At 41.6% G+C, this 24,620-nt stretch overlaps 1 protein-coding gene across 1 annotated transcript in view; it reads right to left on the reverse strand.

Moving 5' to 3' along the window:
- Window positions 1-7,599: 7,599 nt before the first annotated feature.
- Window positions 7,600-24,620, reverse strand: part of SPOCK1 (SPARC (osteonectin), cwcv and kazal like domains proteoglycan 1) — a 261,271-nt gene continuing 244,250 nt past the window's right edge. The window contains exons 7-11 of the mRNA XM_074552342.1: window positions 21,729-21,845; window positions 14,976-15,197; window positions 14,308-14,370; window positions 9,122-9,259; window positions 7,600-8,127 (exon numbers count right to left, since the gene is read on the reverse strand). Coding sequence (XP_074408443.1) covers window positions 7,937-8,127; window positions 9,122-9,259; window positions 14,308-14,370; window positions 14,976-15,197; window positions 21,729-21,845 — 731 coding nt within the window. The 3' untranslated portion in view covers window positions 7,600-7,936. The remainder of the gene's footprint in view (window positions 8,128-9,121; window positions 9,260-14,307; window positions 14,371-14,975; window positions 15,198-21,728; window positions 21,846-24,620) is intronic.

Below are 24,620 nucleotides of genomic sequence, written 5' to 3' on the forward strand. Positions count from 1 at the left end.
AACAGAGGATGGAAACTGGGCTGGAGACCAGATGGGATGACAGTGGAGTTATTCTGGGTAGTTTAACAACCAGCCTGGTGTTTGTCTCACCACTGCAGCCAGCTGAGCCAAATGGGGCTCTCCTGCCTGCCAAGACAAATCTGTGGTAATTCCTTCTGTGTGACTGCTCAGTGCCCACCTCCCCAAGCTGGCTGGTGCTGTACATGATGAGGGAGGTGTTCAGCAGATGTGTTTGTTGTTTCTGTGCCTCCCAGCTCCTCTTGCAGTACCAGGGGGGCTGCAGGGCTGAGCTGCAGCTTTAGGGTCTCTAACAACACCAAAGCTCTGCAGGTGCTGGGCTCATACGTGACCTGTACCAAAAGCAAGGGGGATATTGATCTTCTGTAACAGCCCCTTGTAACCCAAAGTATTTCAATAGCCTACATTAATCTGTGAAAACCTACATCTTGTTACAGTCTCTGTTTTATTTAATTTTACTTTAGGCTAATAGTTATTTGGGTCAATTCTTTGCAGTTGTGATAAATTGATACATCATCTGTGATGGAGCAAAACTGTGTCAGGGCTTCTACTTACACAGACTCTTACTCCAATAGTTTTGCATTAACCACATTTGTGATATTCAATACAGAAAAATCAGTGTCAAACCTGCAGGCCTCCCCAAAACCTCCAAATAATTTTAGAGGTAATGTGTTTCCAAAGCTCAAACCAATGTGTTTATGGGCCTTTCTTTTAGCAATATGCTCTGGAGTCGATTTTCCCATGTTCAAGGGCCAGATTGCAAATGTATTAGCTGGGAACGGAGCAGAGTCATGCTCCAGCAATGATTCTTATTGAGTAACTATGGATGAGAAAAGGCAGTTACTACCTGGCAAAGACCCTGCATTTTAAGTTTTCTTTACAAACTCTCCCTCTGCCCAAGCCTTTAGCATGGAATTGCAGGAATTTATAGCAATATGCAGAAGAAGCTGATGCTCTAGAGCAGTGGCTGCCAGGGACTGTATTTCTTCCTAAGGCTGCTGTCAGAGGAGTTTTTGCACAGCTACAGCTGGAGGGTGACTGCAGAGCCCCTGAGTGCTCACACCAGAGCCTCTCCCTCACTGCTGGGCTGGCAGAATGCTGCACCACCAGGATTTGCTCCTGGCCTTGCTCTTCCCTTCCTCCTGGAGTGCCACTGTGTGGTTTGTGTGTTTTAACCTTGTTTTCAGGGATTCACTTCCAGCAGTTACTGACATTGCCCAGGCTGTAGCAGGAATCTGCCTCTGCAGTTTCTGGGTTTCCATGGGCTGACCCTGAGCTGCTCCAGGCACTGGGAATTCTCCACTGGGAAAAACTAGGTTCAGTCCTGGAAGAAGTGGATTGGACTTCTCTGTCAGGGGATCCATCCTCCTCATTCACAGCTTACCTAAATCTGGTTTCACTGTTTTCCTTCTCTTTCCAAGATTACACAAAACCATCTCTTCACTCTGCCTCCTCACCCCCTCTAAAAGAGCTGGTCTCATTCCAAAAATGGGAGTGTTCAGAAAGTCAAAAGCTTATTAATATCTCTCTGCCTCTTTTTAATCTATTCAAGAAGCTGTACAGTGTGCAAAGCTGTTGTGACATGATTTTTCTTTTTTAATATCTCACCCTTTGACTGTCAGTATTTAAGGAAAAATGAAACTAATCATCAGTGAAGGCTGTAATGCTACTGTTTTATAGCTGCTGGGGAGCTCAGAAGAAAATTTTGCAAGAGAAGATATAAAACAGAGCAAGAGAGAGAGGAGGTGTGTAAGTGTATGCATACATATCACATTAGAAGTTTCACAGGACAACCCAAAAAGTATATTCAGTTGCAAAGTAATATTAGAAAGATAAGAAAAATATATATTGGAAAACAGTGAAAAAAGGGCCATTTTTGTAACTTTGTCCTGAGTGCTCCTTTCCATGCAGATGTATGACACTCTCCATATTGCCCAGCCTGGCAGATTTTACTGAAGATGCAAAATACAGTATTTGGGTATGGATGAACTCTACTGTCCTCCAGGTAAGAGTTGCCTTGCTAACATTTTATCTTGAACACCAAATGAGCTTTTATTATTACTGGAGCAACATTTCAGTCACAGACACTCTTCAGTATCAATGGGAAAGCACAGGATGTATCTCCTGCGAGGGAGCTCATGGAAATTACTCCAAGATTCTCTGAAAATGGAGGACAGAGTCATGGAGAAGCTAAATATAAATCAGTGTAGCTTATCAGGACATGACAGGTGGGATATATTAATCTACTACAAGTATTTTAATGTATGAAACCAAAGTACAGCATTAAGCCCAGTACAGGAGGGAGTAGCAAAGCAGGGGTGATAAAACATGAGCTGAACCTTATGTGAGGAGTAGACGGAATTCCCAGAAGTGGATATCCCAAAATTCCAGTGGATATCCCATGCCCAGAGGGGTCTAAAGACATATATACATACATATATATATATATTTTTATGCATGCATTATGTATCTATATATACACACATTTGTAATTAGAAGGGAGTGGTGTGTCTGTGTATAGTGCATGTGTAATACAAAACAAAGCTTGAAAGGTGCCTGTAATTTGAAAGCTAAAGGAATATTAAAAAAGAACAGAGCTCAAATCATCAACCCTTTCTGACAACTATAATCGCATTTACAACTCACACACCTCTAAGCTCTGGATTTCTTTTGCTTTGCTCCCAGCACTCAGTGCCACACACAGCATCTGACATCTGCAACAGCTGAGACACTTCAGCACAGAAGATCAAACACTTCAAAGAGGCTCAGAGTGGCTTGGGAAAGGGAAAACCCAGTTGTTCTCAGAGTCAAGTAAGTTATACACTGCAAGTGATGTGTGGTACCCACAGTAAAAATAAACTCATGAATGCAGGCACTTGAACTGAAATTTCAGGCAGGTTCTGATCTTTGATGGCCCAGCTTAGCCAATGGTTAGATATATTATCAGTGCATACCTGATGAGATGACAATTGTGAAAATGCCTGCAAACTGGTTTCTCTTTTCACCTGGTACTTTTAATATTCCACGTACAGGAAAAAGGTGATGAAATAACATTTTTAACTCTGTAATTAGCACTGCAATAATGCTGGCTGTTTAAATTGGTTAATAATATTAAAGACAAGCTCTGATTTAATTATAGAGACACAAACCCAGGTATTTCTAAATGAGGATGGCTTCCCACCAATTGTATTTAATATAATTTTGCCTTCATTTATCATGTAGATAATGGCCATTGCAGAGCGTGGCTGTGTTTGCGGAATTGCCCTGGATACCTTCAGAAGAGACAGAAAAAGGTGACAATTTGCAATCTGGAGAGGAAATAAAAATGAAAGCTTCCCCCTCTGCCCTTGCTAGTTCCTCAAAAATCAATTTTAATATAATTTGAAAAGTTCTGATTTTGGTACAGTTATTCCATTCCGTTTGGTTTCATTTCTGCCTCTGAAATAGAGGTTTCTGGAGACCTTGCATTAACTCCACAGATTACAGCTGGCATTGAACAGAGGTATAAGTTATGAAGCAAATATAAAGGAGCATCCATTTCCATGTATGATTAAATGCTGACTCAAGGTAGTGCAGTATTTTTGATCCCCTAAGTTTAATAAAATTCAGGACAGGCAACAAGGAGTCGCAGACAAATTAAAATTTATTGAGACAGACAAAAATGCAACTATTTCAGACTACAGTTAAGCGTTTACAGTTAACCAAAGGTAGCAAAATGCTCACATTCCACTTAACTCCTTATGGAAAAAGCATTCAGAATTTACTATGCAGTTCTACTTACTATGATAGTCTACATCCATCTACAGTAGGGACATCGAACTGAAACACGAAATATTTGGATCTCTCCTTACAGATCTACACATTGAACAGTAACAGACATCAACAGCATTGAGAAAAGTATAAAAAGACCAGAACCCACCTACTGTAGAAAGGGCTTTTTGATGTGTAGGAACTGTACAAGGCAGTCTGTGGGTGGCAGGGTGGGACACAGGAGGGGCTGCAGGGAAGCCAACAAATGGAGGGAGCGAAGCTCGAGCGGCCTGGGCTGGGTCAGGTGCTGACCTTAGATCTACATCAGTTGCTGCTTGAGGGAGAAAAGGCTACAAAACTCCTAATATCAAAATATTCCCATGCCAGAAATGTACACTGAGACTAACAGACTAGGCTGGGGAGGCAAAGAGAAGCATTCACTAACAAACAGTGTTGTTTTAAATATAAACTTTACATCTTCAATATAAACTGTAGAATAAATATTAAATAAACAGTTCAAATGGTTAAAAATAATAGTACAGAATAGCTTAAAAAAAAGGCAAACTAAATAAAGAGGATTCTTTGTGTTCACAGCAAAGGCCAGTAATGACCAAAAAAAGTCCAGCTGTGCTGAAATCTGAACTCAACATTTTGATTTAACTACACTAGTTAAAAGGAACATAAAGCAATGCCTAACAGTACCTCATAGACTGTAATTTGAAAAGAAAATGAGATTAAAAATTGGTTTGTGTTTCTAAAAGAATGAGACAACTCTGATTCCATTTGGTTTGTGTCTCTAAAAGAATGGGACAACTCAGATTCCATTTTTGACAATGAGAAAATGTTTGGAAGGTCACTGACTTGATTCAGATGGGAAGTAAGTCTTGCTTTAAAAAAAAAAAAGGAAAAGGAAAAAGAAAAAGAAAGGAATTGAATTAAATTAACTTTGAAGCAAATTAAATCCTTTACAAAGCATGAAAAATGGAAGGGGCTTGATCTGGAGGAGCACTGATTCTTGGTAGAATTGCTGGTTTCTTTATCACTATTTCATTAAATAGAAGATTTTCTTAATGCATCTCCCCAAACTGGACACACACACACATACACATATGCACACACATATTTGTGCATAAATGCATATATACAGTCACACTGAGATATACACGTGTATATATAGGCTGCAGGTCCCCACCATGGGAGGATGCCAGTGGATCACAAAAGGGCTTTGTTAAATATCTTTGCAGGATTTGGGAACTTTCTCTCAAAGCAATCCAGACTCTGAGCTGCCCTTCCAAGCATGCTCCTGCCTGGCTGGACCCTGGGATTGGGCACAGCTGCCCCGCCCAGCTGCCCCAGCCCATAAATGGCACATTTCCCACTCTGGCTGGAGCCAGAAGAACACTTGCATGAGTCAAAGAGGTGACTGGAGAGTGGGGGGGTGTGCCTGCATCCAGCCCAGCATGCCTACAACAGTTTGTGTGTGTCTGTGTGTGTTTCTGGGTGCTGGGGATGAGCTACCAGAGGCCACCTGAGCCAGCCAACCCTTCACAGGCTGTGCTGGGCATGGAGCTGTTTCACTGGGGCTATTTCACCACTCCATGTTTGAGCTGGTGAGTCTGAGAAACAGTAATTGGTTTACAGTTAGATATAAAGCTCTGATTTATAATTCCAGCTCTGACTTGGAAGCATCTCATGTAAAAGATCACAGCCAGGAGACCACCAGTGGGTGGTGCTGCCATGTCTGCACATGTAACCTCAAAGATGTTCACATTCCCTTTTAAAGGTTTATTTAACAGCTTTAATTTAACCATTTTGCATGTTTACACGGGACACAGCCCCCTGCAGCCTCAGACCTGGTACTGCCTGCAAGGGCTCAGAGTGCCAGGCTTTGCCCTGGGGAGTGCTGGGCAGGAGAAGGGATTTGCTCTGTGACCTTTGATGGAAGGCACAGCCCAGGATAATCTGTGTTGGAGGGACACAGGACTGCCAAAAATCCCCTGGCTCTGTGTGGAGAATGAGTCCAGCCAGGAGGATCAGCATAATCTGCTGATTGTGGAGCTCAGACTTATGGCAGAATGAAATGGCAGCTCTGTGCTTCAGGCAGGTCTTGCACAGGACAGCACAGCCAGGCCCAGAGAGTGTGGGGTTAATCAAGAAAATACCAGAGGAAAACTAGACAGGATGTTTGAGAAGGAACCTACTGACAGTGTTCAATTGCTTCTCACAAAATCATATTTAGGGAGACAGAAATGCTGGGTTATCTGCTCCTCCTGCAAGTTGGCAGGATTTCTGTGAAAGGCAAATAAAAAAAGTGTGCATATGTGTCTGTGTGTGGTGCAGCTCATGGAAAATGATTATTAAATATATTTTTCTAAAGCTATGGGAAAACCAAAGGGATTTATTTGAGGCAGGGCAGATTGCAGGCCTTTTGCAAATGACTGTGATGGCAGATTTTTGGGAGGATGCAGGGGCGTGAAACAACAAATTCCTCATGGTTTTACACATCCTTCTGCATTAATAATGATTATGTAGGCTTGCTCTTTGTTCTCAGGTCATTGATCTGGATAAATAGGAAATAAAAGAGGAGAAAACAGGAGAGCCCCTGCAGCACATGGTACCTAAAAGGAATTCCACTTCTGATCACATCTGAAAGCAGAGGTCCTACCCAGAGGGCTGCCAGGCAGGCACTGGCTTTGGAGAGGGCTGAGAGCCAACATCCCCAAGCCAATGTACCTAAAAACTGACTTCTGCCAACCTGTGTGGTATTTTCCAGCTTTCAACTAACTATGTAGACAACCATGTTGTGACTCAATGCTGTCTCCAACTCTATATCCACCATTAACTCAGAAAAAAAAATCTAATTAGTTTTTGTTATAAAAAACACATTTTTCATTCTGCAAAATAACTCACTGGCCAACCACAGGCTCTGCTAAAATACTTACACCTGCATCCTACTGCAAGAGTGGGGTTAAGGTTCCTCTCACTGCTTCACAAAACAGCAAAAAACAACAAAAGATCACCACAGCACATTACTGCATCTGAGAACTGCCATGGGAAAGGACACTGCAAATAATGTAATGTCAATATGCTCTGATACAAGAGCTTTGAATATATGGGAGGTATTGAGGGAATCACAGATTGGATTTTAATTCTATTCTCTTTCAGGAGTGTGCATTACAAGTGTGCAGCCACACTGAGCCAAGGGGTTTTGCTTTTGCAATATCACCACCTAAAGCTGCTTTTTTGAACAGGTATCTGTATGAAATAAGGGACAGTTCCTTTTGAGGGCTGGTGTCTTGGGCAGCATTCTGGCTTTGGGAGGAGGGCTGCTCAGTGGAGAACAGAGAGCTCTGAGGTGTGTGAGCTGGAGCAGAGCTGCCTGTGTGTTATCAGGGACCCTCCTGGTGCAAATGAGCAGATGAGGAACAGCTCTGGGGGTGCTTATGGTGCTACAAATTCACCAGATGCTCTCCCCTTAAACACCCTTGGTCCAGGACAGCTGCAGCATTTCTTAAGATCAAGAAGGTCCTGTTCCTTTATCAAATAAAGTGTCAGTAAGCTGATTCTGGGAGTTTTGCCTTCAGTGTGAGCTGGACTAAACCTGTTGACTCATGCTCAGGGAAAGTCCTGACAGTCCTGGGTTTTCCTCTGGATTAAACCCCTGGTACTGGGCAGCCACTGTCCAAAGATTCTTCACTGGGACATTATAAATACATACTGGAAAACGAGGCACCTACTTTTCCTTCTTCATGAAAGAAAAATCTTTTTCTCATATGATCCAGGTAACAATTTATGTCACAAATTCTCTGACATGAGAGGGGCTTCTAAGCCTTTGTATTGTTTTTTTTTTTTTTGAGCCCCTTCCAGGATTCCTTCACAAGATGGATTTCATAAGTGGTGCAATTGAGGATTAAGTCACGAAATGGTTTTGAAACAAAACTGATTGCCCCTGTGGATAGAACAAAAATCCCCCAAATCAACTGAACAAAAGCTGTATTCCAAACAGTCCTTTGCTGGAAAAAAAAGTTGTCATCCAAATTAAATTGGCTATACAAAATTAAACTCAGTAGAGAGGGAATTTTTGTGCCAGGTACTCTCAGATACAATTGCAGAGATATGATGTGAGTTGCAATATTGTGCAAAACGTGAGTCCTCATCATGATGGGCACTACCATATATAACCAATTTCATCATCCTTATCATCATCTTCATCTTCATCATCTTCATTAGCTGCTCTTACATGAATCTTCAGTTTCCCTTCTTTGTCTTTTTTTGTTGCTTCAGGTTCCTCTTCCAAATCATCCAACAATACAACAGATCCACCACTGCCAAAATCCCCTGAGGTTTCTTGCTCTTCTTCTGAAACAGGTGAGCAGGAAAGGTCATTTCCTCACAGAACACCAAATTCCACATTAATCACTATCATTGTCATGCAAGCCACTGTCATTTGCAATGTTATTTCTTAAATTAATTGGTTCAACTTTCATGAAACAACCTTAAAATATCAATTTTCATTCTGAACTGGGAAAAATACATACCTATAAACTCTGAATTTTTTTTTGCATAAAACGCCCCCTTATGCATTGTCTTCCTCCTAGAGGCTTGACTGGAAAATTCCAGAACATGTGCATGCAGCCCAGAAAATCATTATTCCTTTGTAAATACTTTCATTCCATCACTGCTCTGTGTACCATGCTAAAAAACCCAAAAAAGTGGTTTTATTTGAGTGCATAAACCTCACTCTGCAAATATAGTTATTAAACCTAAGATCTGTGATGTTACTCTGGGCATCCTGGACCTTCTAGGTCTCTGTTACTTCTCAAAAAGGAAAGCTGCACTCAAAACCATCTCTGAGGCACTCTGAAGGACTGTAGGTGACATCTTCCTTGTCTGGGCACAACAACTAATTGGTGATTTCACTTATCTACACAATATTGTCCTGTCAGCAGTTGTATAGGGCTTGGGTGCTAATGCACACAATTTTACACATTTAGGCCTTCCCTTGTCTGGAAAGTTCCAGTAGGTGTGCATTCCAGAGTATACTGAACAATATATTTAATAACCATGCAGATCAACCCCAGCTCCTTAATTTTAATATCACTAACTGCGCTTACCAGGCTTGTAGCAAAAATACCTTAACAATGGTTATTGCCTGCTAACTTGTGTTGCACCCCTGCTGTCCAAAGGACCCAAAAGGGCCCCATTTGTGTGTGAACAGGAGAACAGAGGAGCACTTTGAACTGTGCTACTCCTGTTTTCCCTCTTGTCATCATCCTCGGTGGTGGCACAGCAATGGCAGGGTTACAGCAGTGTTAATTGGCCCATTGTCTGAGGAAAGCAGGTCATTACTCACCACAGCTGACTGTGCCTTGCTTTCTGGAGCCAGCTATCTCATTGCCATACTTATCAACACACCAGCACTGCCCCGTGCTGCCATGGCACTGCGTGGCTTTGTAATAACCTTCCTCATTGCAGCGGGGGATGAAAGCACCTGAATAAAATATAAGGTGTGCTCAGTAATGCAATCCTCTGCAGGAGCAAACACACACACAGGGTATTATGAACTTAGCACTTATACACATGAAGATCTTGACAATGTTGGCAAGGAAATACGTGTGATTATCTGGTGCATGAAAGGGCGAAGGAATTATTTCTGGTGAACTCTTTTCAGACAGCCTGGTCACAGAGTATAAATGTTTGTTCATATCCAGCACACAGAGGAGAGTGTCACACAGCTCTAGAGAGAGCTTCAGTCTGCCCTGAATGATTGATATTCCCACAGAGCCTTTTCACATTTAACTCCTGGTTTTAAAACTTTTCTTCCCAACTGGATTATTACCCCAACTTCATTAGTTCTGCATTTTCCTCCATTTGCACTCCTTCAGTGTTTATCACATGAGTCTTTCCACAACACTGTAATTATCCCTGGAAGGTAGCTGCCATCTGCTTGCTATTCATACTCATCTCAGGCACATCCCCTGACTTACTGAGCGCTCCCATGTATAAAAGAAGAAATAATGCACAGGCTTTACAGAGAGGGACAACAGGATCTGGATCAGTAAGTCTTAGGATTTGAAGCCCAAGTTTTGTCTCACAATAAAACCAATATATTTCAGCCTTGTAGAGTGTGGTTCATTCTGGCTTCTGCAGAGAGGGAAACTCTCAGGAGAAACCTATGTTATTGTTCCCACCATTTTCAGCAGATACAGCAAATGTACTTCAGTATGAAAAGCCCTCTTGTTCTTGGAGATGAGTTAGCTTTATTCCCACTGGAGGTCAGTACATTCATTTTTCCCTTCTTTGTCAATTGCTTCAATTTGAAACATGACATAAACACCCCCTTGCCCCCAAATTTCTTGTCTCAAACGATTTTTGAGAAAGTGTTTTTCTTCTTTGTCAAAGATACCAGTGATTTACTGGTGGTTCAGTAAAGTTTTTTAACTAGTTCCATGTGTAGCATCTATTCAGACAGCACATGTGTCAAAGGGGCCACTTCCACTACATTTCTCACAGGAAAAGATGAATGAGAAGGTGCTGCCCAAATGTCACCAGATTTCCTATATAAAAGACATAAAAGTGGAAGGAAGTCAGTCTCACGCACACAGAGTGAATCTGAAATTCACACAAAGTGAATCTGAATATCCAAACTCATTGCTCTGCAGATCTTGTCTAAAGTTTGAGTGCTGCTAATACAGATCTAGCAGATGAGAAGAGAAACCTTTGAACATCTGCAGAAATCTTTGTTTATCAAAGCAGTTTTGGAGACCACATCCATGAGCGGGAATATTTTAAATAATGTCAAAGCATGATCTTATAGCAGGTTTGCTAATAGGAATCACCATTATGTTCATGTACAAATGAAAGCATGCTAGCAACTATCAAAGATTAATTTTCACTATTTATAAGACAATAGTTTTAATAACAAACATATGTATTTGCCTTGGCAGGTTTTTGTAAGTTAATAATCAGTGTTCAAAACTTAATTTCAATATCAATTAGGAAAGATTTTTTTTTCATATTTTTTTCATATTTATGCTCATGTCCTGCCTCTGATAAGCACTGCAGGTGTTTATCAAACCATACACAACCTTGGGAGAAGTGCTCAGGTGCTGACTTGGAGCTGGTGTAAATCAGCACAGCTGCACCCACGTTACTAGAGCTGCCCTTTTATATCTGATCAACATCTGGCTCCAGGGAAGGATCAAAGGGGGATCTCAGGGGCATTACAGGGTGAGCAGAGAACAGCTTCTGCATTTTAAACTGTCTCATGCTTTCTCTTTTCCTAGGGCAATGCAACCTTTTCCTTCTTTCAAACAGGCCTTTTTGCATAGTTTCACTGTTTCTTGTAAGGTATGAAAATGTTCCATGCTGCCTATAAAAGCTTTAGAAGATTTAAAAATAAATTGTGGCCCAGGCTCAGTGCCAAGATAACTGTGTGTGGAATAGATTCACACTTTGGGTCACAGTGAAGAGTGGAAGGTGCTTTTCCTTCTGCGTGGGAAATTCGTGCCAATTTGTATGTAACACTGGAGCTTTAAATATTTATCTATGCATACTAATGTCCCAGTATTTGCCAACCCTCAGAGGGAGGATGCAGCATGTCCTGTCTGATGTGTCAGATGCAGGTGATAATCTGGAGAGGATAGAGAGTGGCTGGGAACAAGTGTTGCACAACGTGATGATTCTCCCTGTGAACTGTACACAAATGTACACAAATCAGCCTCTCTGTTAGAAATGAGCTGGCTGCAAGCTCTGCTATCCTGAGCATGGCACCCAGACAGGCCATTTGCTGGGTTTGGCATCAGGGAACATCTGCAGCTTTCCTCTCCAGAGGTTCCTGCACAGGCAGTGCTTCCCACGAGGCTGGACTCACAAAATGCGAGAGTACCTCCCCACAAACTGCCCCAAGCTACTGAATCCTGCCTCCCCATCTGCCTTTGTCCTGGGAAGGGTTTAGTTATTCCACTTGAACAGCACTGTTGCATCTGTATCCTCTATGGACTCAGACCTAGACCTTTTTTTTTTTTTTTTTTTTTTTTTTTTTTTGCATCATTTCCTTAACACTCTCCTTCCTTAGAGGACAGGAGGAGAATAATTATATGCTAAAGATAGAGGTAAAAGCCTGTCAGAATTAAGTACTAGCCAGCACACAGCTCCTGGTATTAGCTATTATATTAGCTGAATCCACAGGGTTGATACAGGAGAAAACAGTGATGGGAGCAGAAATTTATTACTTTAGTGGAGTGGGAGAAGCATTATCAGGCTGCACAGTTGTATGCTCTAAAAGTACAGTCTCTGCAGTTAATTGTACTCCAGATAAATCTGGTAGGAAAAGATGAATAGAGCTGTTTACTTTTTAATTCAGTCTCCTGGGATGCTAGACTTCATTTGAAAGCCTCCAAATTCAACATATCTAATGGCAATGGCTTTGAAGTACTTTGTTCCAACTGTCATGTGTTTTGAAAAATATATAGAGAAGGAAATATCAAAAGTCATCATTTTTATCAATGGATACAAGTTAACAAAAACATTCTTCATGCTAGTGCCCAAACTGTAAGTGCTGTGCTCTCTATGTCAGGGTCAGAGGAGGAAAGAGAATAATTAAATATTACTTTCTCTGAAAATACTCATCTCCCTTTTCCAATTTTACCATTGCTACCAGTCATGTGTATGTTTGAGCTTCCATTTCAATGATTTTTCAGACAGTGAAGAGAAAAGACAATGTTTTCTGCTGTATAAATAGCTCTGATATCAAATTAAAATCTCCATGACATGTGTCATTATGCAGGAAGACTTTCAGGGTAGGTGAAGCAAAGGGTTCCTCTTTAGATTATAATTTTCTAGCTTGTGGAACAACCTGTGCCTGACACCTTGATTTGTTGAGCTTCACCACTTTCATTCTTCTTCTATTTTTTTTTTTATTAATACAGTTGACTAGAAGTTATTTGTGCTAAGGGACCATTCCTACTGCTTTCACTTTGTCATTTTACTCCTGCTATTGTGCTCAGATCCAGTGACATGCGCTACAACCACCTGCATGTTGAACTACCTGCAACCCAGGCATCATTCTTCCCACACACCAGAACAAACTACTTATGTTTCAACCTAGATGACATTTATTGCACGTAGAAAATAACAGCAAAGCATAAAATAAGTATGGGATAGTCAAAGCTATCTGTTAAGAACTGGGCTTCTTATTCTTTTAGGTGACTTTGAAAATCATGACACCCATGAGACAGAGAACATTGTGACTTCTTCTGCCACAAATGCAGAATATTTACTGAATGGAGCACACATATCCCAAGTGATCAATCCTCCCTTTGCTCCCACAGCTAGGAACAGCAGGAGCTGTGACTCTGAAACACCCTAATCTTCATGTGAACTTGCTATGAAAGGATGATGGATCTAAACCACAGTCCCTGTGGCCTTTAGGAATGTTTATTCATTTAAACCAATGAATCCAGGTTGGGATTGTTCCAGGCACCAGAACCTTGAGCCCAAATGGCTCTGGGAGAGGCAGGATTTGGCAGAGCTGAGCTTTTGCAGGGTGTGCTGGGTATGGAGGAGCAGCAGGCTGAGTGTGGGAGGCACGAGCAGCCCTGCAGCAGAGCTGAGCACACCCTGGGCTGCAGCTGGGGATGCTCTGGGAGCCTGACATGCTCTCCATGATGGGGCTGACAGCTGGGCTGAGGTCAGCCACTCCTCAAGGGTGAAGTGCAGGGCTTGCATCTGTCCTGCTGTGCCTCAGGGGCTGGGCTCCGTGTGCACAAATGTGCTGGGACACAAGTTTTGGTAAAACACCAGCACAAAAACACCAGGCCACACATCACTGGCTGATTTTAGGGTAGGGAATTAGTCACTTGAATTTTTTTCAGTTCAGCAACCTGATTTTCCAGCAATTAATTGGGAAAATGCCAGATGGGGATTTATTTAAACTAATTTTAGATATCCATCAGAGTAAGTCATGAATCAATTCAGGCTCCCAATAGGCACGAGAGGGAGGGACAGGCATGACCACATCTTACAGCATGAAGCATCCTGCAGGCTGCCTAAAACGAGGTGATATGAATTCCTGTTTTCATATACACACAATATACTGAAATATTTTAAAGAGTAATTAGCAAAATTGAACCCCAAGGAAAGCCTGCATTGTACCATAACTGGAAGAGACCATGAATGCATTGGCTATGCACCTTCAGTCACCCTTCAAAAATGGGAGCCTTGAGTATCAAGCAGCCTCCCAGTTCTTACTCTGACCTGTGAGGTGATGAAGGCAGTATTAAGCTCTGTGCAGACAAGGCTTTGCATTTCTGGAGAGCTGTAAATTAGCTCTGAACCCGTTGCCATGCTGACACCTGTTCTGTGTGTTGCTATCTCATTATTTGTTTAATTTCATAGTGTCAGGCCTACGCTCCGTGCTGCATATTCCCGACTCAAAACATTAGTCTCTAATTGAAAAACCATTACTGCATATAAAGTTACAATAATCACAGAAGCTTTAATTAGTTGAGCAAATGAATAGCAAGTAATCGAACTTACCCAACAGACTCTTCCCTCTACTTAGCTTTTGAATTCTATTCATTTCATTCTGGCAAGGAAGACCTGAAATATAATGTATAAGAATCAGTTTCCAGATGGCACGGGACAGGCTCTGTAATGACTGGCTTCACTGCTGACATGAAATGTGGGCTACTGTACACCTGGGACTGAGAGAAGCCCATATGCTGGTACGGTACTGCAAAACAAATTTATATCATTAGCTCCACTAATTAAAAAAAAAAAAAAAAAGAAAAAAAAAGGCAACACACTGTAGTTGAGAGTAGTGTTTGGGGGCCATTTTAATTGTTAAACCATTCTACCTCTCTTTTCACCAAACTGACATCATGCCAGCTCCCTGATTTATGACTTGCTAATTGGCTAAATTCTGAGTTAATAAAAGAGTAAATTCTTGAGCTTTCTGTCAGCAATAGAGCTTATTTCTAGACTGCGTGCAGGGACACTTACTACTTTATTTGCTTTAATGATCAAGGGATGTTAACATAGTTCACCTGTGACAATAAACATGGTTCCAGAATGCCCTTCACACTGGTGCTGAGAAAAAGGGCTTTCAACACACCTGCCTGCCAATGAGCAAACTCTACAGGCAGGCCCTGAGACACAGGGAGAGCCAAACAGCTCCTGTTTGCATTGCACATGGCCCAGCTCACCTCCTGGCTTCTGGAAGCAGTAGCACCACTCGTTGTTGGAAAGCTTCCCGTCCTTGAAGGAGTCGCAGGAGTTGAAGAGCGGTTTGACACACGGCTCGTACTTGTCCAGGTAAATGGCACTGATCTCCGAGGGATCCAGCAGCAGGTCATAGTTCATGTCGAGCTTGTTGAACATCCAGCCTAAGGAATCCTTACAGATTGGTAGGATGCTGGTGTCAAATCCTGTAAGAAGACAGGCAAATATTCCCCAGCTGAACCCCAGTGTGCCCCCAGCACAGGAACCACTCTAAGGTGAAGCCCTGCCAACTTTTATTTTGTGGCTGGACTCTGAACACTGAGCTGACTTGCCCAAAGCAGAACAAAATCCTATGACAGAACTCACTGTGTAAAGCTTAAACTCAAGCACAGCTACTAACCAGAGCACTACTCACACTCTGTGGGAGCTGTGGGGTAGAGAGGGCTGAGGTTCAGAACTGGTTTCTGTAATTTAAAGTTATCTCTACTCAAAAAATTCTTGCGTTTTAATTTTCTTCAGTCCTCAGTCCAAGTGTCTTGGCCTGGTTCCAGGAAACTGAAATGTGATGAGAAAAGGCTGCATCCACCATATTTTCAACCTAGACTGTATCTGAATGCAATTTAAATCCTGTTTCCCAGACTCGTTTCTAGTTGCCTGATCACATTCTTTCCTGCTGTGCTCTCACCTTCTACCTCTCATCCTTGCTTTTCACTTTTCAAAGGCCTGTCTGTGGTTTGTGACAACAAACTGCTTTGATCTGGACTGTGAGCTGTCTGGGGGAGAGAAGAGGTGAAGTGTCTCTGCTCCTCACATCACTCTGAGGGCGGGCACAGCCTCAGCTGGAGCTGCCCATGCTCTCGTATGCTGTACCAGCACCTTGCTGCAGCAACACAGGATTCTGCTTCTCCAGCGCTTTGGAAACCATCACCATCATTCATTTTAATAGCCCAGATTCTTCAAAGGCTGCTGCAGCAGCAGTGGTTATCACAGAAAGCCCAAGTCATGCATATAGATACCCACTGTGTATATGAGAGACACGTTCCAGGATCCTGCAGTCTCCAGAAAAACAGTGGTGTGGGGCACTATAAATCCACACTGCCATGGTATTTTTTCAATGCTTAGACTAAATTCCAAGTTATCTACAATATAAGGAAGTATATTTGTAATATAGAGATAATAAATCTGATAACAAGGGTATTGGTTTCAACCAGGACTCAGAAACATGAATCCATTGGTTGGGGATTTGCAGGGACAGAGGGCTCCTGACACCCCTGGTGCTCACACTGCTCCAGCTGGGAGCAATAACCTGCCTGTGCACTCTCACTCTGCTTTGGGCCATGTAGAGAAGCCTGATGAGCTTTTTCCTTCAGCTGCAACTTTCACTGAAAGAGGTTAGGCTTAGCTTTATTTGCTGTATGTGTTCCTTTCAGGATGCTGCTTTGTTGAAGTGAAAGCTGAGATGTTGCTGGAATCATGCTGACAGTTTGCCCAAGCTCTGCACCCTACTTGCTATTTTAGGCATGAATCCAAAGGAGAGCAGGGCTTTTTGCTGGAAGCTGAGGTTTTTGTATGCAGCTGTGGCTGAAGGTTGTCAGTGACACAGAGGGACAATCAGAAGGGTTAACTAATGGGAAGGTTTGTGTCATTCATAATACATGTTTCTCTAAGGAAGGAAAAAGGTAAAACCATTTCCTCAGGGCTAGAGAAGCTCAGAAAGGGAAGAGAGAAATCATGCTGAACATTTCATCACATTTTTATGCTGTTATCTCCCATAACATTATCTAATCATGTTTGAGCACAGTGAAAAAGAACAAGGCTGTGTGAATAGATGTAGGGGGGAGCTGCTTGCCTTGCTGAAGCAATTAGAAATATTGGCTTCAATTATTTAAGTCATCTGAAGAAGGCAAGCAGGATCTGGTCACTGTGCAATCTTTTGTCAAGTGAAAGGATTTAAGATTCCTCACCTTTGCCTTTACAGAGCAACAGGAGCAGGGCACCCAGTCCTGTCCTGTGCAGGTGTTTGGTGCCAGATTCCCCAGCCCAGGGCAGGTTAAAAGTAGTCAAACAGGCAGGGGTGGATCATTCAACTGCAGGGTGGAGCTGGGATCAGCTCCAGCTATCTCAGTTTAACAGTTTTCAGGAGAAAAGAGTTAGTTTCCAATGTCTGCTCTTTTTCTGCACAGATGCTCTCTCTGACAAAGGACTTTACATGCTGTGGTGGCACTTAGTGCTGCAAAAGATGAGTAACTGCAAGGTGTGCTGTATCATCAGTTGAGTATGGTATGTGTTGGACCTAATGGTCCCCAAAGTCATCTCTTAACTGGCAGGGACCAAAGCAGGGAGATCTGGAATGAGCTTGCCCCTACAGTGCCTATAGATTATTTCTGAGTCTTGTTACCCTCCCTGTTGGGAAATCTCCACGTGTGTGTGCAATGGGGATTCACCACCAGCCTGTCCTCAGCACAGACCTGTCTGAGCAAATCACCAGCAGTGACTGCAGGGAGCACAAAGCTGCTCTGGGACACACCAGCAGGGCTGGATGGGGGATACAGCTGGGAAAGGTCATTGAGAAGACAGTTAATTACATTAATTGAAGAGGTTTTGATTATAATTTCTTATTAAAAAGGGAGCTTTCACAGTTGTGACCTGAGTTCCAGATTAGATTCATTAAGAGGCTGGTTTACTAAACAGTGCTGGATTACCAGACAATGTGGCCTGGAAGTCCTTAAATATGGAAGTGGTAGGTGTGACAGAAAATCCTTAGCTAGATGGTTATTATCAGTGGAAAGTTAATTCTTTAACTGTCCCCCAGTATGTTGTTCAAGGTAAATAGCAACTCCATATTGTCTCCTAGTAAAAGGTACTGTCCATAAATTGCATCTGCAGCCCAAACCTAACAACCCTGGATGTTCTCAGCACCCAGCACCAGGAGTGAAAGCCAAATGTCCCCTAAATGTCCAACACAGGCTCTGATTCATGGCATAACCAGGGCAGCTGATGGAAAATGGCTTTTGGAGCTCACTTACCTTCACGGGAGGTCACTGTGCTCCCACCAGCCTGGTGAGGACAAGTTGACTGAATTAACTTCTTTTTAAACTCCTTTGATATACTTATCTATAAATATGATGAAATTTTCTGGATGAAACAAACCCTATACTATAATCCTGTGAAGCATTCAGTGCTTGGTTAACAGGCTGGATTTCCAGCACAACCTCAAGCAACCTCAATGAGAACTCTGCATTTTCTGTTCATCAGCTCAGTGCTGCAGTGCCTCTGGTGAGAAGCAGGAGGATGGTGCAGGCTCCACATCCCTGTTGGCTCCTTGGCAGAGGCTGCCCACACAGATGCCAATTAATGTCAGCTGAGGTGGTGGCTGCTCTCATTTGGACACCTGCTCACAAGGACCTGGACTAAGACCATCTTGTTCCTCTTTGCAACTGACAGCTGTTCAGCATCCTGACAACTTTCATTCACTACAGAGCTGGAAGGAAATCAAGCTGGTGACCTACATGTAAAAGTCTCTCATCCCAATAACACAGAAAATGCTCCACCTCCTCTGAACTAAAATGGAATTAAATTTCAAAAAGTCTTTAGGTGAAAATCCTTATTAAAAATAAACACACCTTCTGGCATGAAAGAATTATTTTCCCCCTTCAAGAGCTGACTTACATCAGCCATTTTTTATTTTATTAAAGCATATTACAATTAAATTAACAGGGGTATAATTAACCTAATTTCCCCCATCGCTTAAAATAAAAGAAGAAGAAGAACTGTTCCCCAGAAAAAAATCCTTTATATTGCATAGACCTGTAGTAAAAGAAAAACAACACCCACTCCAACCAGGGAGACTATCTGGATACAGTATGGGGATGTTATGAATTATCAACAGGCTCAAGAGCAATTTGAATCTGATCTTGCTACCTAATTAGTTCCATTATTTCCCTATGTCAAAACATGTCCCTGAGTTTCTTACATCACTTATTGAGGAGATTTTAATTGCACAAAGCCTTCAGAAGACAAAGTACCTGGCCCACAGTGCTTTGCCGGGATCAGAGAGCTCAGGGAAAGAAGGTTTGAAATCTAAACACAATGATCTTCCTCCTCCTTTTCCTTTCAAGAGACTTACAAAGAAAATAAGGAGGAGTGTACTTTTTATTCCTTCACCTGGGGGTGAACATAATACACTCAAAATGCTTATTTAGACTCACACTAACATCTTGAAAATTAATGTAGCACAGAGAAATCTCTGCTGGAAAACCTTCTCTGGACAGCTGATGTGTCCAAGGCACTGGAGCCACAGCATCCCACCATCTGCTCCTTCCACTGCCACGGGGGCACATCCAAAATGGATTATTTGGGGATGTTCATGCCTTTTCAAACCCTGCAGGCACAACCAAACCAGCTCAGTTTAATGAAGGGAAGTGTGTGGTGAGGAGGGAAACACAGGCTGAGCCATAAAAAAGGGCAATGTGTACATCAGAGTGTGGGTGTCCTGTGTGCCAGGACTCACAGACATCCTTTTCCACAGCTTGGGTATGTGAACTTTGCTTTGAATTCTGAGCCCTGTTTAAGGTGTCTTTCATTTTTACAAATGTTTGAAGTTGGAGAGAGCCAAATACTGCTGTCCTCACCCTGTGTGTATTTTCAGTGCCACCAGGGAGAATGTGAGCTGCAGAATTTGGCACATGCAGATTAATTCATGAATTCTGTTGCAAAACCTCAAAAAGAAAAACAAGCCCAAGTTTTGTGGCATTTAAAACTGGCTTAGGTATCTAAACTCATAAAGTTTCTTCCTTTTTTTTTTTTAAATTGATATAGAAGAAAATAAGAAAATGTAGAAAATGTGCCAAACTAAGTCAACAGTCTAAAAACGAACATTGTTGAGATCAAGCATTTAAAATCATCAGGCAGCCTTTCAAATAAAAGCTGCCAGGAATCAAACTAAACTAAAAAGAGATAACAGCTCCTCTGTGAATCAGAGCAAACACTGCAGAATTACCAGGAATGTTTTTCTCACTGAAATTGCTTAAGGAAAAAAAAAACCCAAAAAACAACTACTCAACACCTTTAGGATTTGGTCTCTGGCAAGGTCACCAAGAGAATGTCATGAATCATCTGCATGAAAACATCCTTTTGACAATCTGATAAAATGAGATTTCCTATGATTCTGGGCCTAAAGGACTTCAAATAAAGTTTAAAGCCTCTAAGGCTTTCTGTCATGGGGTTTGAAATGAATTCACATCTGGAAGCCATGATTAGCGGTACATCCAGTTGCTTTTTGCACTGTGGTTCAGATCCTCTGCATGAGAATATCTTTTTTTGGAGCACTGTTTCAGAAATAAGTAGGGCATACAGTTTTAAAGACACTGACTTTGTTGCAAATACTGTGCAAAATAAGGGACACATGAAAAAAGATCATTTACACAGAACATGACTTGTTTCAGCACAGAGTTTTAAGATGTGTGGTGGAATTACTGGGTTTGTCTGTAGTTTTGAGCAATACTGCCCATGGTATATTCTCTTTAGGAAGAGCTAATCTGCTGCTACCCCAGCTCAGATGTAGCAAAAAACTGGGGCTGTGGAGACCTGGACCAACAGAAAATGCCCATCCTGATCTGTTTGGTCTGCTCTGGTGCCCCTGTAGCCTCTGTGGTGTCACTCTACAGGGACACCAGCTGGAAAAAACCATAAAAGCAGCAGCTGCTGGACCCTTCCAATTCTGGGTTTCGACCCTGGCTTTAGACAGCTCACCCCAGAGAATCAGTGAAGTGAAGTGCAGTACACACCTAGATAAAACTTGTGCATCCTGTATTGCAGCCCAAGGGTCCACGTGTTTGGGGACACTGTTTGAAAGAATTAATGAGTCCTTACAGAAAGTGAATTTGCATCTGCTCTCTGATGAGCATGACCTCTTTTAATGCTGTTGTCTGAATCCTTCCCCTCCCTGGTGGCTAAATGACATCAAAATCAGTCATGTTGGCTTAACCCACAGAGAGTAAATGTCCTCTAGACTGTTCATATTCTTTCTTTCTTAAAAAAAAAATGCATCAAAGAAGGCAAAGATGGTGTTATTAAATACCCAGGACACAATGGGCTCCAGCTTTCTCCACCATTTAACTCTTCTAGCTACATGGCTCAGATGTGGATCTTTTGATTATTCTTTTCCCTTACATAAACTGTTAGCAGGAATTTTTAAATTAAAATCTAAGTGAGTTTTTTCCGACATTTGCACCATGTTCCCTATGCTTGTATGCCATATTTTCATCTTATGCCACTGACATTATGTCAGCAAATGCTTGGTCATAAAACTGGTGTAAGCAGAGACCAGAGTCCAACCTCAATAAATTATTTGGATGCAGCCACGTTGAATTAGAAGGTGATGGAATTTAACTGTACAGACACAAACTATACCACAATAATTAACCCCAGTGCTTGATAGAACTCCCTGAGCAGTTTCAGTTCCTCATACAGGGGTGTTCTCCATGGCCTTCAGACATTTATTTGCCTGATTAACTTGTGAAGGTCTCTCTGCCTTTGACTGCCAGTTTCTAGGGCAGTTTGGGGCAGAGAGAGGGGACAGAACCACTGCAGCTCCTTCAGAAAGCAGCAGGATCAGGACTCAGGTAGCTGCTTATTCACTGGTACCTGCCTGACAGGATGCTGGAGCAGTGCTCAGTTAAATTCCCAGGTTGGAAGCTCCTACAACACCCAGAGTTGAAGGGGAAGGGGTTTCTTACTGCCTTGTGCTGTCTCCGAGCTCGTGGGTTTGATGACACGATTGGCATCCTCGTGCAGGGCTCCAAACCAGTCCTTCAGCCTCGAGGCCAGACTCCTCAGCTCCTTGTCTGTGCAAGCTAGGAGAGAACAAAGCAGCAGGCTGAGCCAGGGCCACCAGGGAAAAGCCTCTCCCCAGAGAGTCCATTAGGAAAATTGTGTTTATGGTTGTAAAGTTCTCCTCATTAAGAGCTCTGAAGGAAAAAGAGAAGGTCAGGGAAAAGGATGCAAGATAAAAAGAAAATGTAAGTCATGCTGAATTTTAAGTTGTGCTCAAGTACTTCCTTGGAAGCTGACACGAGTGGTGATGGAAGAAGTGCCATGCAGAGCTCCCTGCCAGTTGGCAATTAGAGCTATGTGACTATTTAACTTAAATGTTTTCACCTTTTAGGATTTCAGAGAAAAATATCAGTCAAACAGATGGGGAGGAGGGACATCCTTGCCTAGACATGCTACTCGAAAAAGATGCTAGGGATAATTTATAACCACATTTGGCTTTGTATAAGGCTATTATCACAGTAATAGAAAATATATATACTTATTTATATACAGAAAAAAATTGTTATGTTGCTCTAGTTCTACTGCAAGTGAGACTCCACCACCTCTGAAGGTTGTCAATTCCATTTTGTTAACTTGGTAAAGCATTTATTTTCTTATAAATTTTACCGAGAAGTATCTAATTTTCCCAGAAATTTCTGCCAAGAGATTAATGTTCAGCTGAAGCAAATATTTTTAGGGAAGAAAGCTGCATTAGCAATGAGTTTCTGTCAAAAAAAATATTCTTATTTCTGTATCATGTTTAGTGCTTAAAATTGACACGCTCAGGCAATTTTATTATTCCTACTGTGCACTCATTCTACATTTTAAATGACATTTCTTGAAATACAGAGCAAGACTTTATGCCATAGAGGCAGACATCCTTCACAGTCACAATAAGTCTTCTCCATCTCACTGCACATTATAATATCCCTCCTTCCACCTTATTGAAGAAAATTGAGTTCCACAGCTCTCCCAAGTTTAACTCACTGCTCCAATGACAAGGAACTTGCTGATATGTCACAGCTGTTCTGAGGATTTGTTTGTTTTCACACTTTAGTTTGGGACAGGAATAACTCTGAAGTTAAAAATAGAAATTATAGCCTTTTTTAAATTTCAGGGGGAGAAAAAGAAAAATTCCCCCATTTTTTTTTTTCTGTAACACTGAAAGGGTTTGATAAATTTTCCTATGAAAGATAGAGATATGAAGATCAATATCCCTCTAAAGCTGAGTTCAGGTAAGGAAAAATCAGGTCTTAAACAGAAAAATCCCATCAATGTAAAATAAATGGAGGACAACACAATACTAATTGTAAAGTGGCTTACCTTGCTGAAAAAGCTACCACTTTATTTTCTCACTTGAATTAACATCATATTTAATCATAGTAAGCTATCTTATCTTTCCAAGTTGGGTGAAAAAAAAAAAGAGAATTTATTAATCCAAGAAATGAACAATATAGTTTTATTGTGCAAACCTGATACTTTAAATAATCATGGTGGCACATGGAGGCCAAGGCTGGAACTCTGGACTACAAACATCCATTCTTGTGCCTTCTGGACAGGTACACTGAGCTTACAGACAGTCAAAGCCCAGGAAAAAGAAATAATAATAAAGAAAACACCTTCTAGAGCCATTTTCCTGATTCAGATTTGTGTACTTCCAAACACAAAGCCAACCCCAGACACCACAGCAACCCAAATTAGGCCAAATGCTTTGGGGGACACTGGATTTGCTCCCAAATGGAGGGCAGGAACAAGGAGCACCCTGTCCCCAGCCTCAGCACCCTGCAAGATGCCCTCCCCAAATAAAGTCTCTAAAATAAACCTCACAAAGTGGTCATTTGGTGTAAACTGCATTGACTGGGGTAATTGGAATCCATGCTTTTAAACTGCAATACAAACCAGGATTGAATGCACAGCATGGGTGGGACAGAAGTAATTAATGAATGGTAAACAGAAGTAATTAATGGCAAATCAGACTTGGAACAACTTGTCTCTATAACTGAGCCAGTCAAACATGTCAGGGTCTGTAAAATGCCATTTCTAATGAAGCCGTCACAGATTTTTCATGTTTGGAACTTTAGCCATGTTAAGAAACAGCTTTTTTTGAGGGCAGTGTTTGAGAGTGAACCCTGGGTGAATTTATTGTTTTTGTTTTTGCTGACCACAAACCCTGCAGATTTCCTTTGGAATTTGATCTGAGGCATGATTGACAGCAAGCCCAGAACTGGAGTTTTCTGCATTCTGGATAGATTTTCTGTGAATAAATGAGATATTCCTTGAGTATGCTGCTTAAGGATGATTCCACAGTGAGTATGAGGTTGAGATTCTCTCTTAGGACTGCAGTCTTTCTTCACTAGAATAAATACTGTTTCATGAGTCAAACAGCAGCCAACTTTGCTATTAATATGGAGTGAATAATAAATTTCTGGCCAAGACTTCAAAAATTTAATGCAAAGTTCACTTAAATTTCTATCCAAGTATTTAATGCCCTCAATCTTACTTTCTCCTGCACATTAAAATAGAGGAAACATTCTTTTATTTTACATTTCTTGCATTAAATTTTATTTTAATGCTACCATGCCTTGTTAAAAATATCCTGCCTTTCTACCCAATGGAACTGCATTCCATTTTTATTTATTTCATTTGAATTTCATTTCATGTTAATTTACTTCATTATCAGAGGCATACAATAATTTTTTTTTTTTTTTTTTTTTTTTTGTTCGGGACACATTTGGGACAGGACTTTCATACAACCAAAATCAGTGCTCTGGCACCTAGGAACAAGAGCACTCAATGTTTTATTTCTGGTGGTAGGG

Source organism: Zonotrichia albicollis, chromosome 15 (genome assembly GCF_047830755.1).
Source record: "Zonotrichia albicollis isolate bZonAlb1 chromosome 15, bZonAlb1.hap1, whole genome shotgun sequence".
NCBI classification, from domain to species: Eukaryota; Metazoa; Chordata; class Aves; order Passeriformes; family Passerellidae; genus Zonotrichia; species Zonotrichia albicollis.